General features: G+C 45.2%; 1 protein-coding gene across 4 annotated transcripts in view; it reads right to left on the minus strand.

Annotated features, from left to right (window-relative positions):
• coro2ba (coronin, actin binding protein, 2Ba) overlaps window positions 1-17,136 on the minus strand; it is a 163,226-nt gene that overhangs the window by 51,789 nt on the left and 94,301 nt on the right. The window contains exon 1 of one of the 4 annotated variants that reach the window (XM_080214344.1): window positions 13,972-14,063. The exons of the other annotated variants lie outside the window; for them this stretch is intronic. Coding sequence (XP_080070470.1) covers window positions 13,972-14,001 — 30 coding nt within the window. The 5' untranslated portion in view covers window positions 14,002-14,063. Of the gene's footprint in view, window positions 1-13,971; window positions 14,064-17,136 lie in introns of those variants that run through there. 4 annotated transcript variants of the gene reach the window in all.

Genomic DNA, 17,136 nt, shown 5'->3' on the forward strand with positions numbered 1-17,136 from the left:
TGAATGGGTAACCAAGAAAGTAGATGAAGGCAGTGCAGTTGATGTTGTCTACATGGACTTTAGCAAGGCCTTTGACAAGGTACTGCATGATAGGTTGTTGTATTAGGTTAAATCTCATGGGATCCAGGGTGAGGTAGCTAAATGGATACCAAATTGGCTTCTTGACAGAAGACAGAGGGTGGTTGTAGAAGGTTGTTTTTCAAACTGGAGGCCTATGACCAGCGGTGTGCCTCAGAGATCAGTGCTGGGTCCACTGTTCTTTGTCATTTATATCAATGATTTGGATGAAAATATAGGCGGCATGGTAGTAAATTTGCAAATGACACCAAGATTGGTGGCATAGTGGTCAGTGAAGAAGGTTATCTCCAATTACAACAGGATCTTGATCAATTGGGCTAGTGGGTTGACGAATGGCAGATGGAGTTTACTTTAGACAAAGGCGAGGTGATGCATTTTGGTAGATTGAACATGGGCAGGACCTACTCAGTTAACGGTAGAGCTTTGGGGAGAGTTACAGAACAAAGAGATCTAGGGGTACATGTTCATAGCTCCTTGAAAGTGGAGTCACTGATGGACAGAGTGGTGAAGAAGGCATTCGGCATGCTTGGCTTCCTTGGTCAGAACATTGAATACAGGAGTTGGGACGTCTTGTTGAAGTTGTACAAGACATTGGTAAGGCCACATTTGGAAGACTGTGTACAGTTCTGGTCATCCTATTTCAGAAAGGATATTATTAAGCTAGAAAGAGTACAGAAGAGATTTACTAGGATTACCAGGGCTTGATGGTTTGAGTTATAAGGAGAGGCTGGATAGACTGGGATTTTTTTTCTTGGGAGTGTAGAAGGGTGAGGGCTGATCTTATAGAGGTCTATAAAATAATGAGGGGCATAGAACTGCTAGACAGTCAATATCTATTCCCAAAGGTAGGGAGTCTAAAACTAGAGGGAATAAGTTTAAGCTAAGAGATACAGAAGTGTACAAAGGGTGGTGAGTGTCTGGAACGAGCTGCCAGAGGTAGCAGTAGAGGCGGGTACAATTTTGTCTTTGTTACAAGCAAGTCTGGGTGCACAGGCTGTGAAACACCAGCCACAATGCCTGCCAAGAGAATGTCTCCTGATTTCTATCCTTGTTTCTACTCTGATGACTGTGGCCAAATGGGAATTGTAGCGGATGAGCCAGGGAATTTGGTGGATCTTTCAAAGTTCCATTGATCTGGGGCAGGAATTTCCAGTCTCGGGGGGCGCGGGGGGACATGCAATGGGAGAATCCCGGTCATTAGCTCCAGTGAGAATGATCACCATCGCCACCAGAACCAATAAAATCCCTTCAATCAAATCAGGATACAGTGAACATTTATTGCAGTTTTAGTTTAATGATTTCAAGGCTTTATGCTAATCCCTCGGTTGGGGCATCAATTATAAACTGCTTAAGCTTTGCTCTAACAGCACTAATACTGTTGGAATCCACAGGGGGATTAGTACCACATAACAGCCCCCAGACGGCCAAAATGTTAGACAACTTTTCGAAGCTTTGTTTAGTCGCTGCAGTTTTCAGTATTCTTCCCCCTGTAAAACAGACAAAATCTGCGGCACCTTTCACTCCCTCAGGATCTCACCCTAATGAAGTATTTTTTTGAGTTGGGTGGCACAGCGACACAGTGGTTAGCACTGCTGCCTCACAGCTCCAGGGACCTGGGTTCAATTCCAGCCTCAGGTCACTGTCTGTGTGGAGTTGGCACATTCTCCCCGTGTCTGCGTGGGTTTCCTCTGGGTTCTCAGGTTTCCTCCCACAGTCCGAAAGACGAGCCGGTTAGGCATATTGGCCATGCTAAATTCTCTCAGTGTACCTGAACAGGCACCGGCATTTTCACAATAACTTCATTGCAGTGTTAATGTAAGCCTACTTGTGACACTAATAAATAAACTGTTGTAACGTAGGAAATGATGAAGTCAGATTTCACACAGCAAGATCCCACAAGCAATAAATAATCCCTTTTAGCGATGTTGGTTTATGGATAACTATTGATCAGGACACCAGAAAGAACCATTCTGCTCATCTTCAAATGTTGACCCAGTGGTCAAGTGATAACGTGGTTTCTTAAGAGGTCACATGACAAGAGTGCGGAGCAGGGGTGATCTCAAATTATAAGCATGTAGTAGTTACTCAGATCGTGATTAATTTGTTATAAGCCCTTGGTTGCCAGTTTTTGGAAACCCAGCACTTTACAATGGCCTGGGAATTTCTTACATCCTCCACAGAGGGTTAAGCTTCTCATCTTAAAGTTAGCACCTTCAGCAAGACTACAAGACTGTAAGTAAAGGAGCAGAATTAGGCCATTCGGCCCATCAGGTCCACTCTACTACTTGATCACGGCTGATAGTTTCTCAACCCCATTCTCCCACCTTTTCCCTATATCCTTTAATCCCCTTACCAAGCAAGGACTTATCCATCTCTGTCTCAAATACATTCAATGACCTGGCCTCCGCAGCCTTTTGTGGCAATGAATTCTACAGATTCACCACCCTTGGTAGTGTGCCGGGAGGTCAGTCTGCTATGCATGCTCAGGTTCTCACAGTGGGGCTTGCACCCACAGCCTTAATGATTCGCAGGCACATAGATGGCTGTATGGATGTAGTAAGAAGTCTCACAACACCAGGTTCAAGTGCTACAGGTTTATTTGAAATCATGAGCTTTTGGAGCGCTGTCCCTTTGTCAGGTGAGTGAGTAGACCTGATGAAGGAGCAGAGCTCCGAAAGCTCGCGATTCCATTTAAACCTGTTGGACTTTAACCTGGCATTGTGAGACGTCTTACTGTGCCCACCCCAGTCCAACACTGGCACCTCTACATCATGCATGGATGTAGCACTCCAGCAATAGTGAGCTGACTAATTACACACCATCATTGTGCCTTCACTGGCAACATGACCTGGAAGAACTCAACACATTGGGCGGGCTATCCCAGCCTCGCTCTTCCTGAAACCGTAAAATCCTGCCCGAGGTCAAGAGGCCTCCCCATTCTCTGCCCCGGCATGCTCCAATTCCCATGGCAGGCGGGCTGGTGAAATTCTGGCGATCAAGTTTATATTTTCTCACTGACACAATTTAACCTGACAATCTTGGTGGAAGATCTTCTATCCAATCAGCTGGAGAAAATTAATGTTTCTTATGTTTTGCCTTTTTTATTAATAAAGTGTAAGCAATGTTTTGAGGAAATGATGACAATTTAAAAGCGAGACATCTTACTGAAGCTTTTCCTCTTGGACTCATCAGAACAATCAAAAGACCACAACAAATCACACTGCAGGAGAAAAGTGATGGTTGGCAAATCAACTCTGATTGGCCGAGGCAGTGCCATGGAGACAGCAACGGGGCACTATGGGGTCCCCAGGTTCAGTGGCAATGCCAGTGAGAGTCAATTTGCCAACCAATCAGCAACCATTTTAGAATCACAGGGCAGAGCTTTCCTGTCCTGCCCAATGTGGGAATCGGAGCGGGTGGGACAGGTCCGTACAAATGTCCATTGACAAGGGGTGGGACATTCTGGTCTTCAGGTGAGCACAGCTGAAAAATCCTATCAACAGAACCCCTACAATGCAGAAGGAGGCCATTCGGCCCATCTAGACTGCACTGACTCTTTCTAAAACAAAAGAGAGAATTAAAAAAGAGAATTCTCTTTCCCACCCTCTCACCATATCCCCACACATTTACCCACTAATCCATCTAGCCTACGCATCTCTCAACACTAAGTGGCCATTTAGCATGACCAACCAACCTAACCTGCACACGTTTGGATTATGGGAAGAAACCGGGGCACCCGGAGGAAACCCATGCAGACACGGGGAAAGCTCCACACAGACAGTCACCCAAGGCAGGAATTGAACCCAGGTCCCTGGTGTTGTGTGGCAGGACTGCTAACCACTTTTCTCCTGAAGTACAAATTATTCTAATAGTTTGAAACTTGACATTTCTGTGTTTGGCCTGATGAGCCCAAGGTGAAAAACTTCAACAAGGTGTCTCCCTTTTCAGCAACGTTCAGGTTCTGTAAATAAGGTGGATGCAATCCTACAGGCCCATAGGCCGAGGCCTCAGCCTGGTGCTAGAGTGATTGTAACTTTGCTTCTCGAGGTGGTACTCTGCTGGAAGTGGGGATGGCAGCCATGGTTATAGTACATGGTAGCTGACATGTAGCAGGGTAGCGGGGGCAAGCTCACAGTGGGGCTGAGATCAAAAGGCAGAGTAAAATAATCACAAACTGCAGAATAGTTCCTCACAATGCTGCCAAACCAACTTTAAAGGGCTGCTTGAAGAAAAATATTTGGCAGTCAAAAAAAAAAGAATTGCCAGGCACATTTTCCTAAAGAGAGCCCTGATCTGCCATGGCTATTTTTTCTCACAGGCATGTTATATGTGGAATGTGAAGATCTATTTGTTCATAGATGACTTCATTCCTTGTGATTTACAGGGTAAATTGGATCAGTTCGCAGGCAAGAGCGAAATCTATTCTTTTCAACACAATGCCGAGGATTCTCAGTTCCCTGGGATTTGCTTTTATTGGACACAGGGTCGTACAGACGGGCTGACCTGACACTGGACCCCAGTGAACTCAGAGAGCACTCCTTCCTGCATTAGTGAGACAGTCCAAGAGGAAACAACAGTCCCATTCTTCCTGCAATTAAAGGAAAGCCAAAAACAGCAACAGGCAAGTGTTGGACTCTCAAAAGCGCTGGACAGCTGCTTCGACAAGAACCCTTTACAGATCCGATCCCCTAACAATCCAAACATTCACATTTAGAATAGGCGCTCGTTCATACCAGATAATAAGTGAAGAGCATTATCCATTTACATTATCATCAATCTCAAAGTTGCCGGTTACAGCTTCTTAAGTCTCCCGTTTATTTTGGGCAGAGACAGCTGTGTGTGTACCAGAGTTCACACCTATTAAAAGGTGCCAGTGATGGCTCAGTTGTATCAGTCTCGCTGTTATGTCAGAAGATCCTGGGGTTTAAATACCACTTAAGAGACGCGAGCAAAATCATTGCAGCTGATACAACAGCGCAGTACTGTGGGAGTGCAGCACTGTTAGAGATGTGGACTTTGGAAATGATAAAATTTATTTGTTATTGGCAAATATTTCAGTCTGTGTGTGTGTGTGTGTGTGTGTGTGTGTGTGTGTGTGTGTGTGTGTGTGTGTGTGTGTGTGAAAGCTATAAAGTTTATTTACTATTGCCACAAGTAGGCTTACATTAACACTGCAATGAAGTTACTGTGAAAATCCCCCTGCCGCCACACTCCGGTGCCTGTTCCTGCACACTGAGAGAGAATTTAGCATGGCCAATGTGCCTAACCAGCATGTCTTTTGGACTGTGGGAGGAAACAAGAGCACCCAGAGGAAACCCATGCAGACATGGGGAGAACATGCAGACTCCGCACCTTCACCCAAGCCAGGAATCGAACCACTGTGAGGCAGCAATATCACTGTGCTGTCCCATTCAGGCCTTGTCCACTCTTCCAGGCACATTTAAACAGATCTCACACCATAATTCTGAAAAGAAAGGGAATTCTTCCTCGGTTCCTGACTATTATTTATCCCTCAATCAAAATCACCACGAAGCACATTATCTAACCGTTATCGCGTTGCCTTGTGTGGGAGTTGCTGTGCAGTAAATGACTGCCATGTTTACTACACTGTGACAGTGGCCACACTTTAGAGATATGATAAGAAATTGCAGCGTGCTGCTGTGCAGAGGGACCTGGGTGTCCTTGAGCAAGAATCACAAGGATTGGTTTACAGATGCAGCAGGTAATTAAGAAGTCAGATGGGATTTCGTCCTTTATTGTAGAGGGATGGAGTTTAAAAACAGCGAGGTTATGTTGCAGCTGTATAAGGTGCTGCTGAGGCCACACCTGGAGTACTGTGAACAGTTTTGGTCTCCTTACTTGAGAAAGGATATACTGGCACTGGAGGGGGTGCAGAGGAGATTCACTAGGTTGATTCCGGAGGTGAGAGGATTGGTTTGTGAGGAGAGCCTGAGTTGACTGGGGCTATACTCATTGGAATTCAGAAGAATGAGGGGAAATCTTATAGAAACAAATAAGATTATGAAGGGAATGGATAAGGTAGAAGCAGAGAAGTTGTTTCCACTGGCGGGTGAAATCAGAGCTAGGGGGCATGGCCTCAAAATGAGGGGGAGCAGATTTAGGACTGAGTTGAGGAAGAACTTCTTCACAAAGGGTTGTGAATCTGTGGAATTCCCTGCCCAGTGAAGCAGTTGAGGCTACCTCATTGAATGTTTTTAAGGCAAGGACAGATAAATTTTTGAACAGTAAAGGAATTAAGGGTTATGGTGAGCGGGCAAGTAAGTGGAGTTAAGTCCACGAAAAGATCAGCCATGATCTTATTGAATGGCGGGTCAGGCTCGAGGGGCCAGATGGCCTACTCCTGCTCCTAGTTCTTATGTTTTTATAGCTCATTGGCTGCAAAGCATCTTGGGACATCCTGAGGTCATGAAAATCATGGTTAGAATCAACCCTCCCTCTTTTTTCTCATCATATCCAACTCTGACTTTCCTGACAAGCATTGATTGATCCAATTCCTTTTTGAAAGTTATCACTGAATCAGTTTCGGTTGAGCTGACAGGGAGCGCTTTCCAGATCGTAAATAACTCACTCAGTTAAAAAAAAGTCTGACCATCATCATCTTTTGCCAATTACCTTAAATCTGGGTCCTTTTCTTTATGGACTGCCTTGGCCAAGCCTGTGTATATTGTCTTTGCGATATAGACTATTTCAGATGGCAGTTCAGAGTCAACCACATTGTTGTGGATCTAAGTTCCTTCACAAATTAGTGAATCAGGTGGGTTTTTACCACAATTTCATGTTTATCATTACTGAGCCTATTCCAGATTGATTCATTAATTTACTTTAAATGTGAGGTTTTTTAATTCGTTCATGTGGGAGGTGGCTGGGCCAGCGTTGCCCATCCCTCATTGCTCTTGGACTGAATGGCTTGTTCGGTCATTTCAGAGGGTGTTAGAGGGTCAACCACATAGCTGTGGATCTGCAGTCACATGTAGGCCATGGAGTCACACATAAAGACGGCAGATTTGCTTCTCTGAAGGGCATTAGTGAACCAGATGACAATTGATTAGGTTTCATGGGCATTATTAGACTTTTAATTCCAGTTTTTTTTTATCAAATTCAAATTTCACCATCTGTCATGGTGGGATTAGAATCCAGGGCATTAGCACGAGACTCTGGATTGCTATTCCAGAACCATTATCACAATGCGACTGATCCTTCAGCCAGTGGAATTGTCAGTCGGAGCCTTATCATCGTTCACGCTGGCAGGATTTTCCCATCCTGCTGCAGTGAATAGAGATTCGGCTGGCCACCAAATTCTCCAACCTCGCTGCAGCAGGAACGTGACGTGAACGGCAAGTAATGTTGCGCCCATTCTCTTTATTCCCATCACAGGTATCCTTTCTGATTTGGAACACTATTAAATGTCCTCTCTCAGGAAACAATTCCCCTTTCTCTGGTCTCTTCCAAATAACTCCAGTTCCTTAATCCCCAGTACCAAAATTGTGAACTTTGTGGGAAGAGCAAACTGTGCGAAGGACATACAAAGGGAAGTTAACGTGTGTTACAGCTTGGATACAGTAGCTGTGAGGAGACATGTTTCAACCAATCTGCACACAGCACGATGGCATAGACAACAAGGGAGGCAAAAAACCAGCAGATCTGCACCCTTTGGAGTTGGCTCAGGAAGGAGCTTTGAACAGGTCATTAGCAGAGCTCCTTGAAATCAAACAGAACAGAGCCTCAGTTTAAAGTTCCGAGGAAAGACTCCTCTGATGGTTGCTTCAGTTTCATGGTGGGATGTTAGCCCAGATTATGTACTGAAATTCAGGTGCATGGCTTCAGTATCAAGTAATCCCGGGTCACGTACAGTTCAGTCAGATCAACTTAAGTTGCCTCTTAACTGCCCCAACTATGGGCCTTCGCATTCAGGCTCATGAAAGCTTTCCTCATTACCAGTGCAGCTTCCCACACCAGCCACGCAAGTCCTCGGAGGGGAGTTATCACTTAAGTGCCTAATTGGAGCTGTCAACCCATTGGAACTGGGCAGACTCTGTCCGAAACCATTTGGCATTGGTCTCATGAAACTAATGGGCAGCATTGAAGTTAAAGGAAATCAAACTCAGGAGAGATGTAAAGATGAACCATCAACTAGCCACCCCCAGGTTTAAACAACCACATCCTGACTCATTCAGAACATTCCACGATTGGAAGTGAGTGCTTCCTTCAACATGCTGATTGCAATTTACATTCTCATTCATTTTTTTTTTGATATGTGTTTGGACCACCTGCTTTTGTTGATGGTTAACAGTGATGGGCCATTCGTGTGTGTTTATCATGGCACTGGCTTTGCCCAGCCCTGATGTGGAGATGCCAGCATTGGACTGGGGTAAACGCAGTAAGAAGTCTCACAACACCAAGTTAAAGTCCAACAGATTTATTTGATAGTAAACGCCACAAGCTTTCGGAACGCTGTTCCTTCATCAGCCAGGCAATGGGCCAAATGTCCGATGAACCACAAACTAGAGTAACGGCACAGCTGTAACTGTCATTTTATACCCTCACCACCACAATCACACTTCAAACATTAGAGTCTTTATTTGGGATGTTGCCAAGGTCTTACCAAGGATAATCAACAAGTTTATTGGTTGTATCAACACAGTGGCATAGTGGTTAGCACTGCGGTCTCACAGCGCCAGAGACCTTGGTTCAATTCCAGCCTCAGGTCACTGTCTATGTAGAGCTTACATGTTCTCCCTGTCTGTGTGGGTTTTCTCTGGGTGCTCCAGTTTCCTGCCACAGTCCAAAGATGTGCGGGTTATGTTGATTGGCCATGCTAAATTGCCCGTAGTGTCAGGGGGATTAACGGTGGCATGCTGGCCACAGTGGTTAGCACTGCTACCTCACAGCGCCAGGGACCCAGGTTCGATTCCCAGCTTGAGTCATTGTCTGCGTGGAATCTGCACACCCTTCCCGTGTCTGCGTGGGTTTCCTCCGGGTGCTCCGTTTTCCTCTCACAGTCCAAAAAGAGTGCTAGTTAGATGCATTGGCCATGCTCAATTCACCCTCAGTGTGCCCGAACAGACACTGGAGTGTGGAGACTAGGAGATTTTCACAGTAACTTCATTGCAGTGTTAATGTAAGCCAACTTGCAACAATAATATAATAAACATCAAACTTATAAAACTTTAACTTTAGAATAAATACATGGGATTATGCAGATAAGATCTGGATGGTATTGTGATAAATTGGTATTGTTTAAGAAGGGGAACAGAGACTTTGCCGGGAATTATAGACCGGTGAGTCTTACTTCTGTTGTGGGCAAGGTTTTAGAAAAAATTATTAGGGATAGGATTTATAGTTATTTGGAGTGTAATGAATTGATTAGAAATAGTCAGCATGGTTTTGTAGCGGGTAGGTCGTGCCTTACTAACCTTATTGAGTTTTTTGAGAAGGTGACCAAAGAGGTGGATGGGGGCAAGGCAGTTGACGTGGTATACATGGATTTTAGTAAGGCGTTCGATAAGGTTCACCATGGTAGGCTTCTGCAGAAAATGCAGATGTATGGGATTGTGGGTAATCTAGGAAGTTGGATCAGGAATTGGCTATCAGATAGGAGACAGAGGGTGGTGGTGGATGGTAAATATTCATCATGGAGTACAGTTACGAGTGGTGTGCCTCAGGGATCTGTTTTGGGGCCACTGTTGTTTGTAATTTTTATTAATGATCTGGATGAGGGTATAGTTGGGTGGATTAGTAAATTTGCTGATGACACCAAAATTGGAGGTGTGGTAGATTGTGAGGAAGGGTGTCATAGTCTGCAGGGAGACTTAGATAGGTTGCAGAGCTGGGCCGAGAGGTGGCGGATGGAATTTAATGCGGAGAAGTGTGAGGTAATTCACTTTGGTAGGAGCAACAGATGTGTCGAGTATAGGGCTAACGGGAGGACTTTGAATAGTGTGGATGAACAGAGGGATCTAGGTGTGTGTGTACATAGATCCCTGAAAGTTGGGAATCAAGTAGATAAGGTTGTTAAGAAGGCGTATGGTGTCTTGGCGTTTATTGGTAGGGGGATTGAATTTAGGAGTCGCAGTGTAATGTTGCAACTGTACACTACTCTAGTGCGGCCGCACTTGGAGTACTGTGTGCAGTTCTGGTCCCCGCATTACAAGAAGGATGTGGAGGCGTTGGAGAGGGTGCAGAGGAGGTTTACTAGGATGTTGCCTGGTATGGTGGGGAGGTCCTATGAGGAGAGACTGAGGGATTTAGGGTTGTTTTCGTTGGAAAGAAGGCGGCTAAGAGGGGATCTTATTGAAACTTATAAGATGATTAGAGGTTTAGATAGGGTGGATAGTGATAGCCTTTTTCCTCGGATGGAGAAAGCTAGCACGAGGGGGCATGGCTTTAAATTAAGGGGGGGTAGCTACAGGACGGATGTCAGGGGTAGGTTCTTTACCCAGCGGGTGGTGAGGGATTGGAATGCCCTGCCTGCTGCGGTTGTAAATGCGTCTAGTTTGGGGGCGTTTAAGAGATCTCTGGATAGGTTTATGGACGAAAAGGGATTGGTATAGGCTAGTGGGTCATTGTTTTTGTAACTGGTCGGCGCAACATCGTGGGCCGAAGGGCCTGTTCTGCGCTGTAATGTTCTATGTTCTATGTTCTATGTTCTAAATGCAGACTCAATGGGCCAAATGGCTTCCTTCTCCCCATGCCTGCATGGATTTCCTCCAGGTGCTCTGGTTTCCTTCCACAGTCCAAAGACGTGCAGGTTAGGTGGATTGGCCATGCTAAATTGCCCCTTAGTGTCTAAAGATGCGTGGGCTAGGGGAATTAGCTGTGGTAAATGTGTGGCATTACAAGGATAGGGCAGGGGGTTGGGCCTGGGTAATAGGGTCATTGAAGACTCGATGGGCCAAATGGCCTCCTTCTGCATTACAGGGATGACACCTCACATCATACATTATCACATAGGGAAGCACCAAAGGGTCCTACAGGTGACAAACTGACCTTTCGGATGATTTCAGAAAATCAAAGCTTTCCTATTTTCAATCCTTTTAATTTTTAATAGATCTAATTTGGAATTGTCGCATTGTAACTGCAAAAACAGGCTTTACATTTTTATAGGTTACATTTCCTCTGTGAGCTATTTTGAACAAATTAATGATTTCGCTGCATTAGTATTTCAGGAATCTGTACAAACATGTTATCTTGTGTACTAAAAATAGCCTGCAGAGTAAACTAAATCTGCTGGGATTTAAAGGTGAGCATTAGGTTATATTTACATCACAGCTGCAGAGCCAGGCTAAAGATATTCCCAATAATACTATAGTCACAGGGAAAAGGACTAATCCAAACCTATTTCCAGCTTTGGAAGGTTAACATTAAGGATAGAAGATTTAGCCCTCAAAGAGATGAACACAGAGGCAAAATGACATGAAGATTGAGCCCTCAGCCAGTACCATGCCACATGTGGGTCATTTTCCCAGAGGCAGGCTGGGGGTACATCAGGGTTGCCACCCCATAAGGGCATTAAGTGTGGCACAGTGGTTAGCGCTGCTGCCTCACAGTGCCTGGGACCCGGGTCCAATTCTGGCCTTGGGTGACTGTGCGGAGTTTGCATATTCTCTCCGTGTCTGCGTGGGTTTCCTCTGAGAGCTCCAGTTTCCTCCCACAGTCCAAAGATGTGTAGGTTTGTTGGATTGGCCGTGCTAAATTGCCCCTTAGTGTCCCAAGATGTGTAGGTTAGGGGGATTAGCGGGGTAAATATGTGCGGTTACGGCAGTAGGGCCTGGGTAAGATGCTCTGTTGGAGAGTTGGTACAGGCTTGATGGACCGAGCGGCCTTCTTCTGCACTGTAGGGATTCTAGGATTCTATAAGCAGGATAAATATGTGGGATTGCTGGAATAGGGCCTGGGTGGGATTGTGGTCAGTGCAGACTTGATGGGCCGAATGGCCTCCTTTTGCATTGTAGGGGTTCTATGATAAGGGGCAAAAAGCCAGTTTCGGGTATTTCAAAGTCAGTTCAGGTCTTCTGACAGATCGAGGCGGACTGGAATGTCCCAGCAGTCTCTAGCCAACCCTGAAATATCGTGTGACACACTGATGTGACGGATCAGTGGAAAGTCCCATCAACGGTTCACATCTTGTTTGGTCACTAGTGAAACCGATACATCCTGCAGTCCAATGGGAACATTGCTTTATGGAATGTGCAGCATTGATTCATCAAGAGCTTTTAAAAATACAGTCGCCCAAGACAGTGTACCTTCTTAACGGCACTGTCAGTGTACCCATAGCAACCAGGTGGACTGCAGTGGTTCAAGAAGATCATCCAACACTATCATGGGGCAATTAGGGATGGGCAACAAGTGCTGGCCTTGTCAATGATGCCCACTTCCCATGAGAGAATTTTTACAATGTTAGAGATAGTGGGTTTAAGTCAAGCTTCAAGTCTTCAGGTTGTGACCCTGGTTTCATTGCAGTCCTGAGGAGGGGGGGGCTGCATTGTTGAAGGTGTCATCCTCTGACAAGATTCTAAAGTGAGACCCTCTCTTTCTGGTTGAGGTAAAGATCCCATGACAGTATTTTTGAAGGGAAGCAAGAGGCCTCTAGGTGTCAGCACTGATCCCACAACTAAAAGCAAAATGCAAATGATCCCTCTAGGAGGAATCTGGATAAATGCATAAAGGAGAAAGAGATGGAAGGATCTGTTGATGAAATGGGGCAGGAGGAGGTTTCTGTGGACTATACACAGCAGCATGAGTTAGTTATACCAAATAACCTGTTTCTGTGCTGAAACAGGTGATTTAAAAAAAAATCAATTATATGGCAATTTATTGCATTGCTATTTCATAGAATACACAAAATCCCTACAGGAGGCCATTTGGCCCGTCGAGTCTGCACCGGCTCTCCGAACAGCATCTTATCTAGTCGTCTCCATCCCCTCCCTCTACCCATAACCCCACACATTCAGCATGGCCAATCCACCTAACCTTCACATCTTTGGGCTGTGGGAGGAAACTGGAGCACCGGACATGGGAAGAATGTGCAAATTCCACACCGACATTCCAGGATCAAGCCCAGGTCCCTGGCACTGTGAGACAACACTGCTGTGCACTCTGCCACCAGGTTTAAAGTTTATTTATTAGTGTCACAAGTAGGCTGACATTAACACTGCAATGAAGTTACTGTGAAAATCCTCTAGACGCCACACTTCCAGTGGTACACTGAGGGACAACTTAGCGTGGTCAATGCACCTAACAAGCACATCTTTCAGACTGTGGGAGGAAACAGGAGCACCCGGAGGAAACCTACACAGACACGGGGAGAACATGCAGACTCCGCACAGACAGTCACCCAAGCCGGGAATCGAACCCGGATCCCTGGCACTGCAAGGCAGCAGTGCTAACTACTGTGCCATCGTGCTGCCTATTTGTGGGATCTTGCTTTGTAAAATAACAGCTACACGTTCCTACATAATAGGGGTGACTGCACTCCACAGTGATTAATTCTCGGTGAAGCACGGAACTGTCTCTGAGATGTGTGATTACCAGCAAATCAAATTCCAACTTACTCTTCTTTCAAAACCAATAACCTGGAACGTGAAAACAAGTTGTTAAATCTGCCTTAGAAACAAGGTTAACTGTAACAAAGAGAATTTTATGCGGAGCTGTGCAAAATGGGAATGAGATAAAGGAACGTATGCAAGACATTATCTACCCCCGTCTGGTATGGGAACATCAATCTTTCACCATTCGAGTTGTTACGAAAAGCTATTGGGCGCTTTCCAAGAGACAGTAAGTCCAGACTTCACTTTTCCATTCTCCCTCCTTTTTATTGGTTCCGATCGCCAAGATTCTGGAGACAGGCCGTTGCAAAACTTCAAAACTCCTCACCTCAAAGTCCTTCTTTCCATCTGCAGTCATCAAACTTTTAAACGGCAAGCTTAGAGTCGCTAATCACCATATCTCCTGATCCCCTTTCACTCCCTTCCCACTTGGTGATGTCCTGAACTATGAACTTTGGCCTTTTACCAGGTTTTTCGGGAACCAGGCCAAAATCTCCGCTGAGGCCCATTATCCTTGGCAACATTCCTGAACACTGACTTATCACCAAAGTGAAGTGAAATTTTGTACCTCCTTCATGTCAAATCTCTTTTCCTTTCCCATGCGATCTCTCCCTCCTTCTCTCTGGTAATAATCACTGTCAGTTACCACAATGCTGTCCTCTGCCAACTCCAACATATCAAATCACAGTAACTAACTACCAGCGGCATTTAAAATATTAACTTGGTGACAGATTTATTGTTATTCCAGGACTTCTGGAGAACACATACTGGAGCTGTCAAACACAAGGCAAAATTCTTAGGTTCAACCATCTCAAATACATGGATTGTATTGTGTTTAATTATTATCTGATCATTATCTTCTCACATCTGTGAGGAAGTATGTGATGGTTGGCCAGTACTTAATATAGAAACTAGAAGCAGGAGTAGTCCATTTGGCCCTTCGAACCTTCTCCGTCATTCATTCTGATCACGGCTGATCATCAAATTCAATATCTTGATCCCATCTTTCTCCCAAATCCCTCATTGCTTTAGCCCCAAGAGTTGTATCTAAGTTCTTCCTAAATTCACACAATGTTTTGGCCTCAATTACTTTCTGTGGTAGTGAGTTCTACAGATTCACCAAACTCTGGGTGAAGAAATTTCTCCTACATTGAATAGAACCCCTGCAGTGCTGACGAGGCCATTTGGCCCATTAGGTGTGCACTAACTCTCTGACAGAGTATTTCACCCAGACCTTCTCCCTCGGCTTATCTCTGTAACCCCACACATTGACCATGGCTAATCCATCTCACCTACACATTTTGAGCCACCAAGAGGTAATTTAGCCTGGCCAATCCACTTATTCTGCACATCTTTGGAGTGTGGGAGGAAACTAGACCACCTGGAGGAAATCCACGCAGACGTTGAGAGAATATGCAAACTCCATACAGAGATAGCCACCCAAAGCTGGAATTGAACCTGGGTTCCTGGCATCGTGCTAACCGTTATGTCGCCATGCCATCCTCTCCTCAGTCCTAAAAGGACTTATCCACAAACTCTGACCCCTAGTTCTGGACTCCCCCTCCATCAGAAAGAATATTCATCATGCCAGCTCACCTCTGATCCCATGCGACTTCACCTTCTGCACCAGTCTGCCACGAGGGACCTTGTCAAAGGCCTTACTGAAGTCCATGTAGACAACATCCACTACCCTAACCTCATCAATCATCTTCGTCACTTCCTCAAAAACCTCAATCAAGTTTGTGAGACATGACCTGCCCTTCACAAAACCATGTTGCCTCTCACTAATATGTCCACTTATTTCCAAGTGGGAATAAATCCTGTCTTGCAGAATCCTCTCCAATGATGTAAGGCTCGCTGGCCTGTAATTATCTGGATTATTCTTGCTATCTTTCTTAAACAAAGGAACAACGTTGGCTATTCTCCAATCCTCATGACCTCCCCTGTAGCCAGTGAGGATACAAAGATTTCTCTCAAGGCCCCAGCAATTTCCTCCCTTGTCTCTCTCAGTATTCTGGGGTATTCCCATCAGGCCCTGGGGACTTGTCTACCTTAATGTTTCTCAAGGACCCCAATACCTCTTCCTTTTTGATCTCAACATGGCTCAAACTATCTACACATCCTTTCCCAGACTTATCATCCACCAAGTCCTTCTCTTTGGTGAATACTGACACAAAGTACTCATTTAATACTTCGCCCATTTCCTCTGGCTCCATGCATAGATTCCTTCCTTGTCCTTGAGGGGGCCAACCCTCTCCCTGGCTATCCTCTTGCTCTTTATATATGTATGAAAAGCCTTGGGATTTTCCTTAATCCTGTTGGCCAATGCTTTTTCATGACCCATTATAGTCCTCCTTACTCCTTGCTTAAGTTTCTTTCTGCTTTCCTTGTATTCTACACTTGTTTTGTGTGTTCCCAGCCTCCTGGCTTTGACAAATGCTTCCTTTTTCTTTTTGACCAGCTCACAGTATCTCTCGTTATCCAAGATTCCCAAAACTTGTCATACTTATCCTTCATCTTTACAGCAATGTGCCGGTCCTGAATCCCTATCAACTTGCACTTGAAAGCTTCCCACATGCCAGATGTTGATTTGCCCTCTGGGGGCAGATGTCTGAGGGCAAATCTACATTCTTCAGTTCCTGCCTAATATTGTTGTAATTAGCCTTCCCCCAATTTAGCACCTTAACTTGAGAACTGCACTTATCTTTATCCATCAGTACCTTAAAGCTTACTGAATTGTGGTCACTGTTCCCGAATTGCTCCCCTACTAAACATTGACCACCTGGCTGGGCTCATTCTCCAATACCAGGTCCAGTATGGCCCCTTGCCTAGTTGGACTATCTACATACTGTTTTAAGAAGCCCTCCTGGATGCTCCTTACAAACTCTGCCCCATCCACGCCCCTAGCACTAAGTGATTCCTAATCGATATAGGGGGGAGTTAAAATCTCCCACCACAACAACCCTGTTATTTTTATACAGTGCCAAAATCTGCCTACATATCTGTCCTTCTATCTCCCGCTGGCAGTTGGGTGGCCTATAATAAACCCCCAATATTATGATGACACCTTTCCTATTCCGGAGCTCTACCCATATTGCCTCACTGTATGAGCCCTCCGAGCTCTTCTCCCAGAGTACAGCTGCGATATTCTCCTTAACCAGCAGTGCAACTCCCCCACCCCTTTTATGTCCCCCTCTATCCCACCTGAACCATCTGTATCCAATAAATACAATCCTAAACAACTTGGTCTCTCCTCATATGACAGACCTGCCATCCCAGGAATCAGCCTGGTAAATCTTCCCATGTGGCTTTCTTCATTGTAAACCCAGGAAATATTGCCCAACCCTATCCCTTGCCAATGATCACACGTCCACATCCACTTCCAGCAGGGGTCACTGGATTACCATTAGGTGACAGAACCTTGCCAAATCTTTGCTTTGCTCATTTCGAGAAATTGAAACCAATATCAGATGTTCTGGATGAAATCAGTCAC

Source organism: Carcharhinus amblyrhynchos, chromosome 28, assembly GCF_965287045.1.
Source record: "Carcharhinus amblyrhynchos chromosome 28, sCarAmb.v2.hapA, whole genome shotgun sequence".
Taxonomy (NCBI): Eukaryota; Metazoa; Chordata; class Chondrichthyes; order Carcharhiniformes; family Carcharhinidae; genus Carcharhinus; species Carcharhinus amblyrhynchos.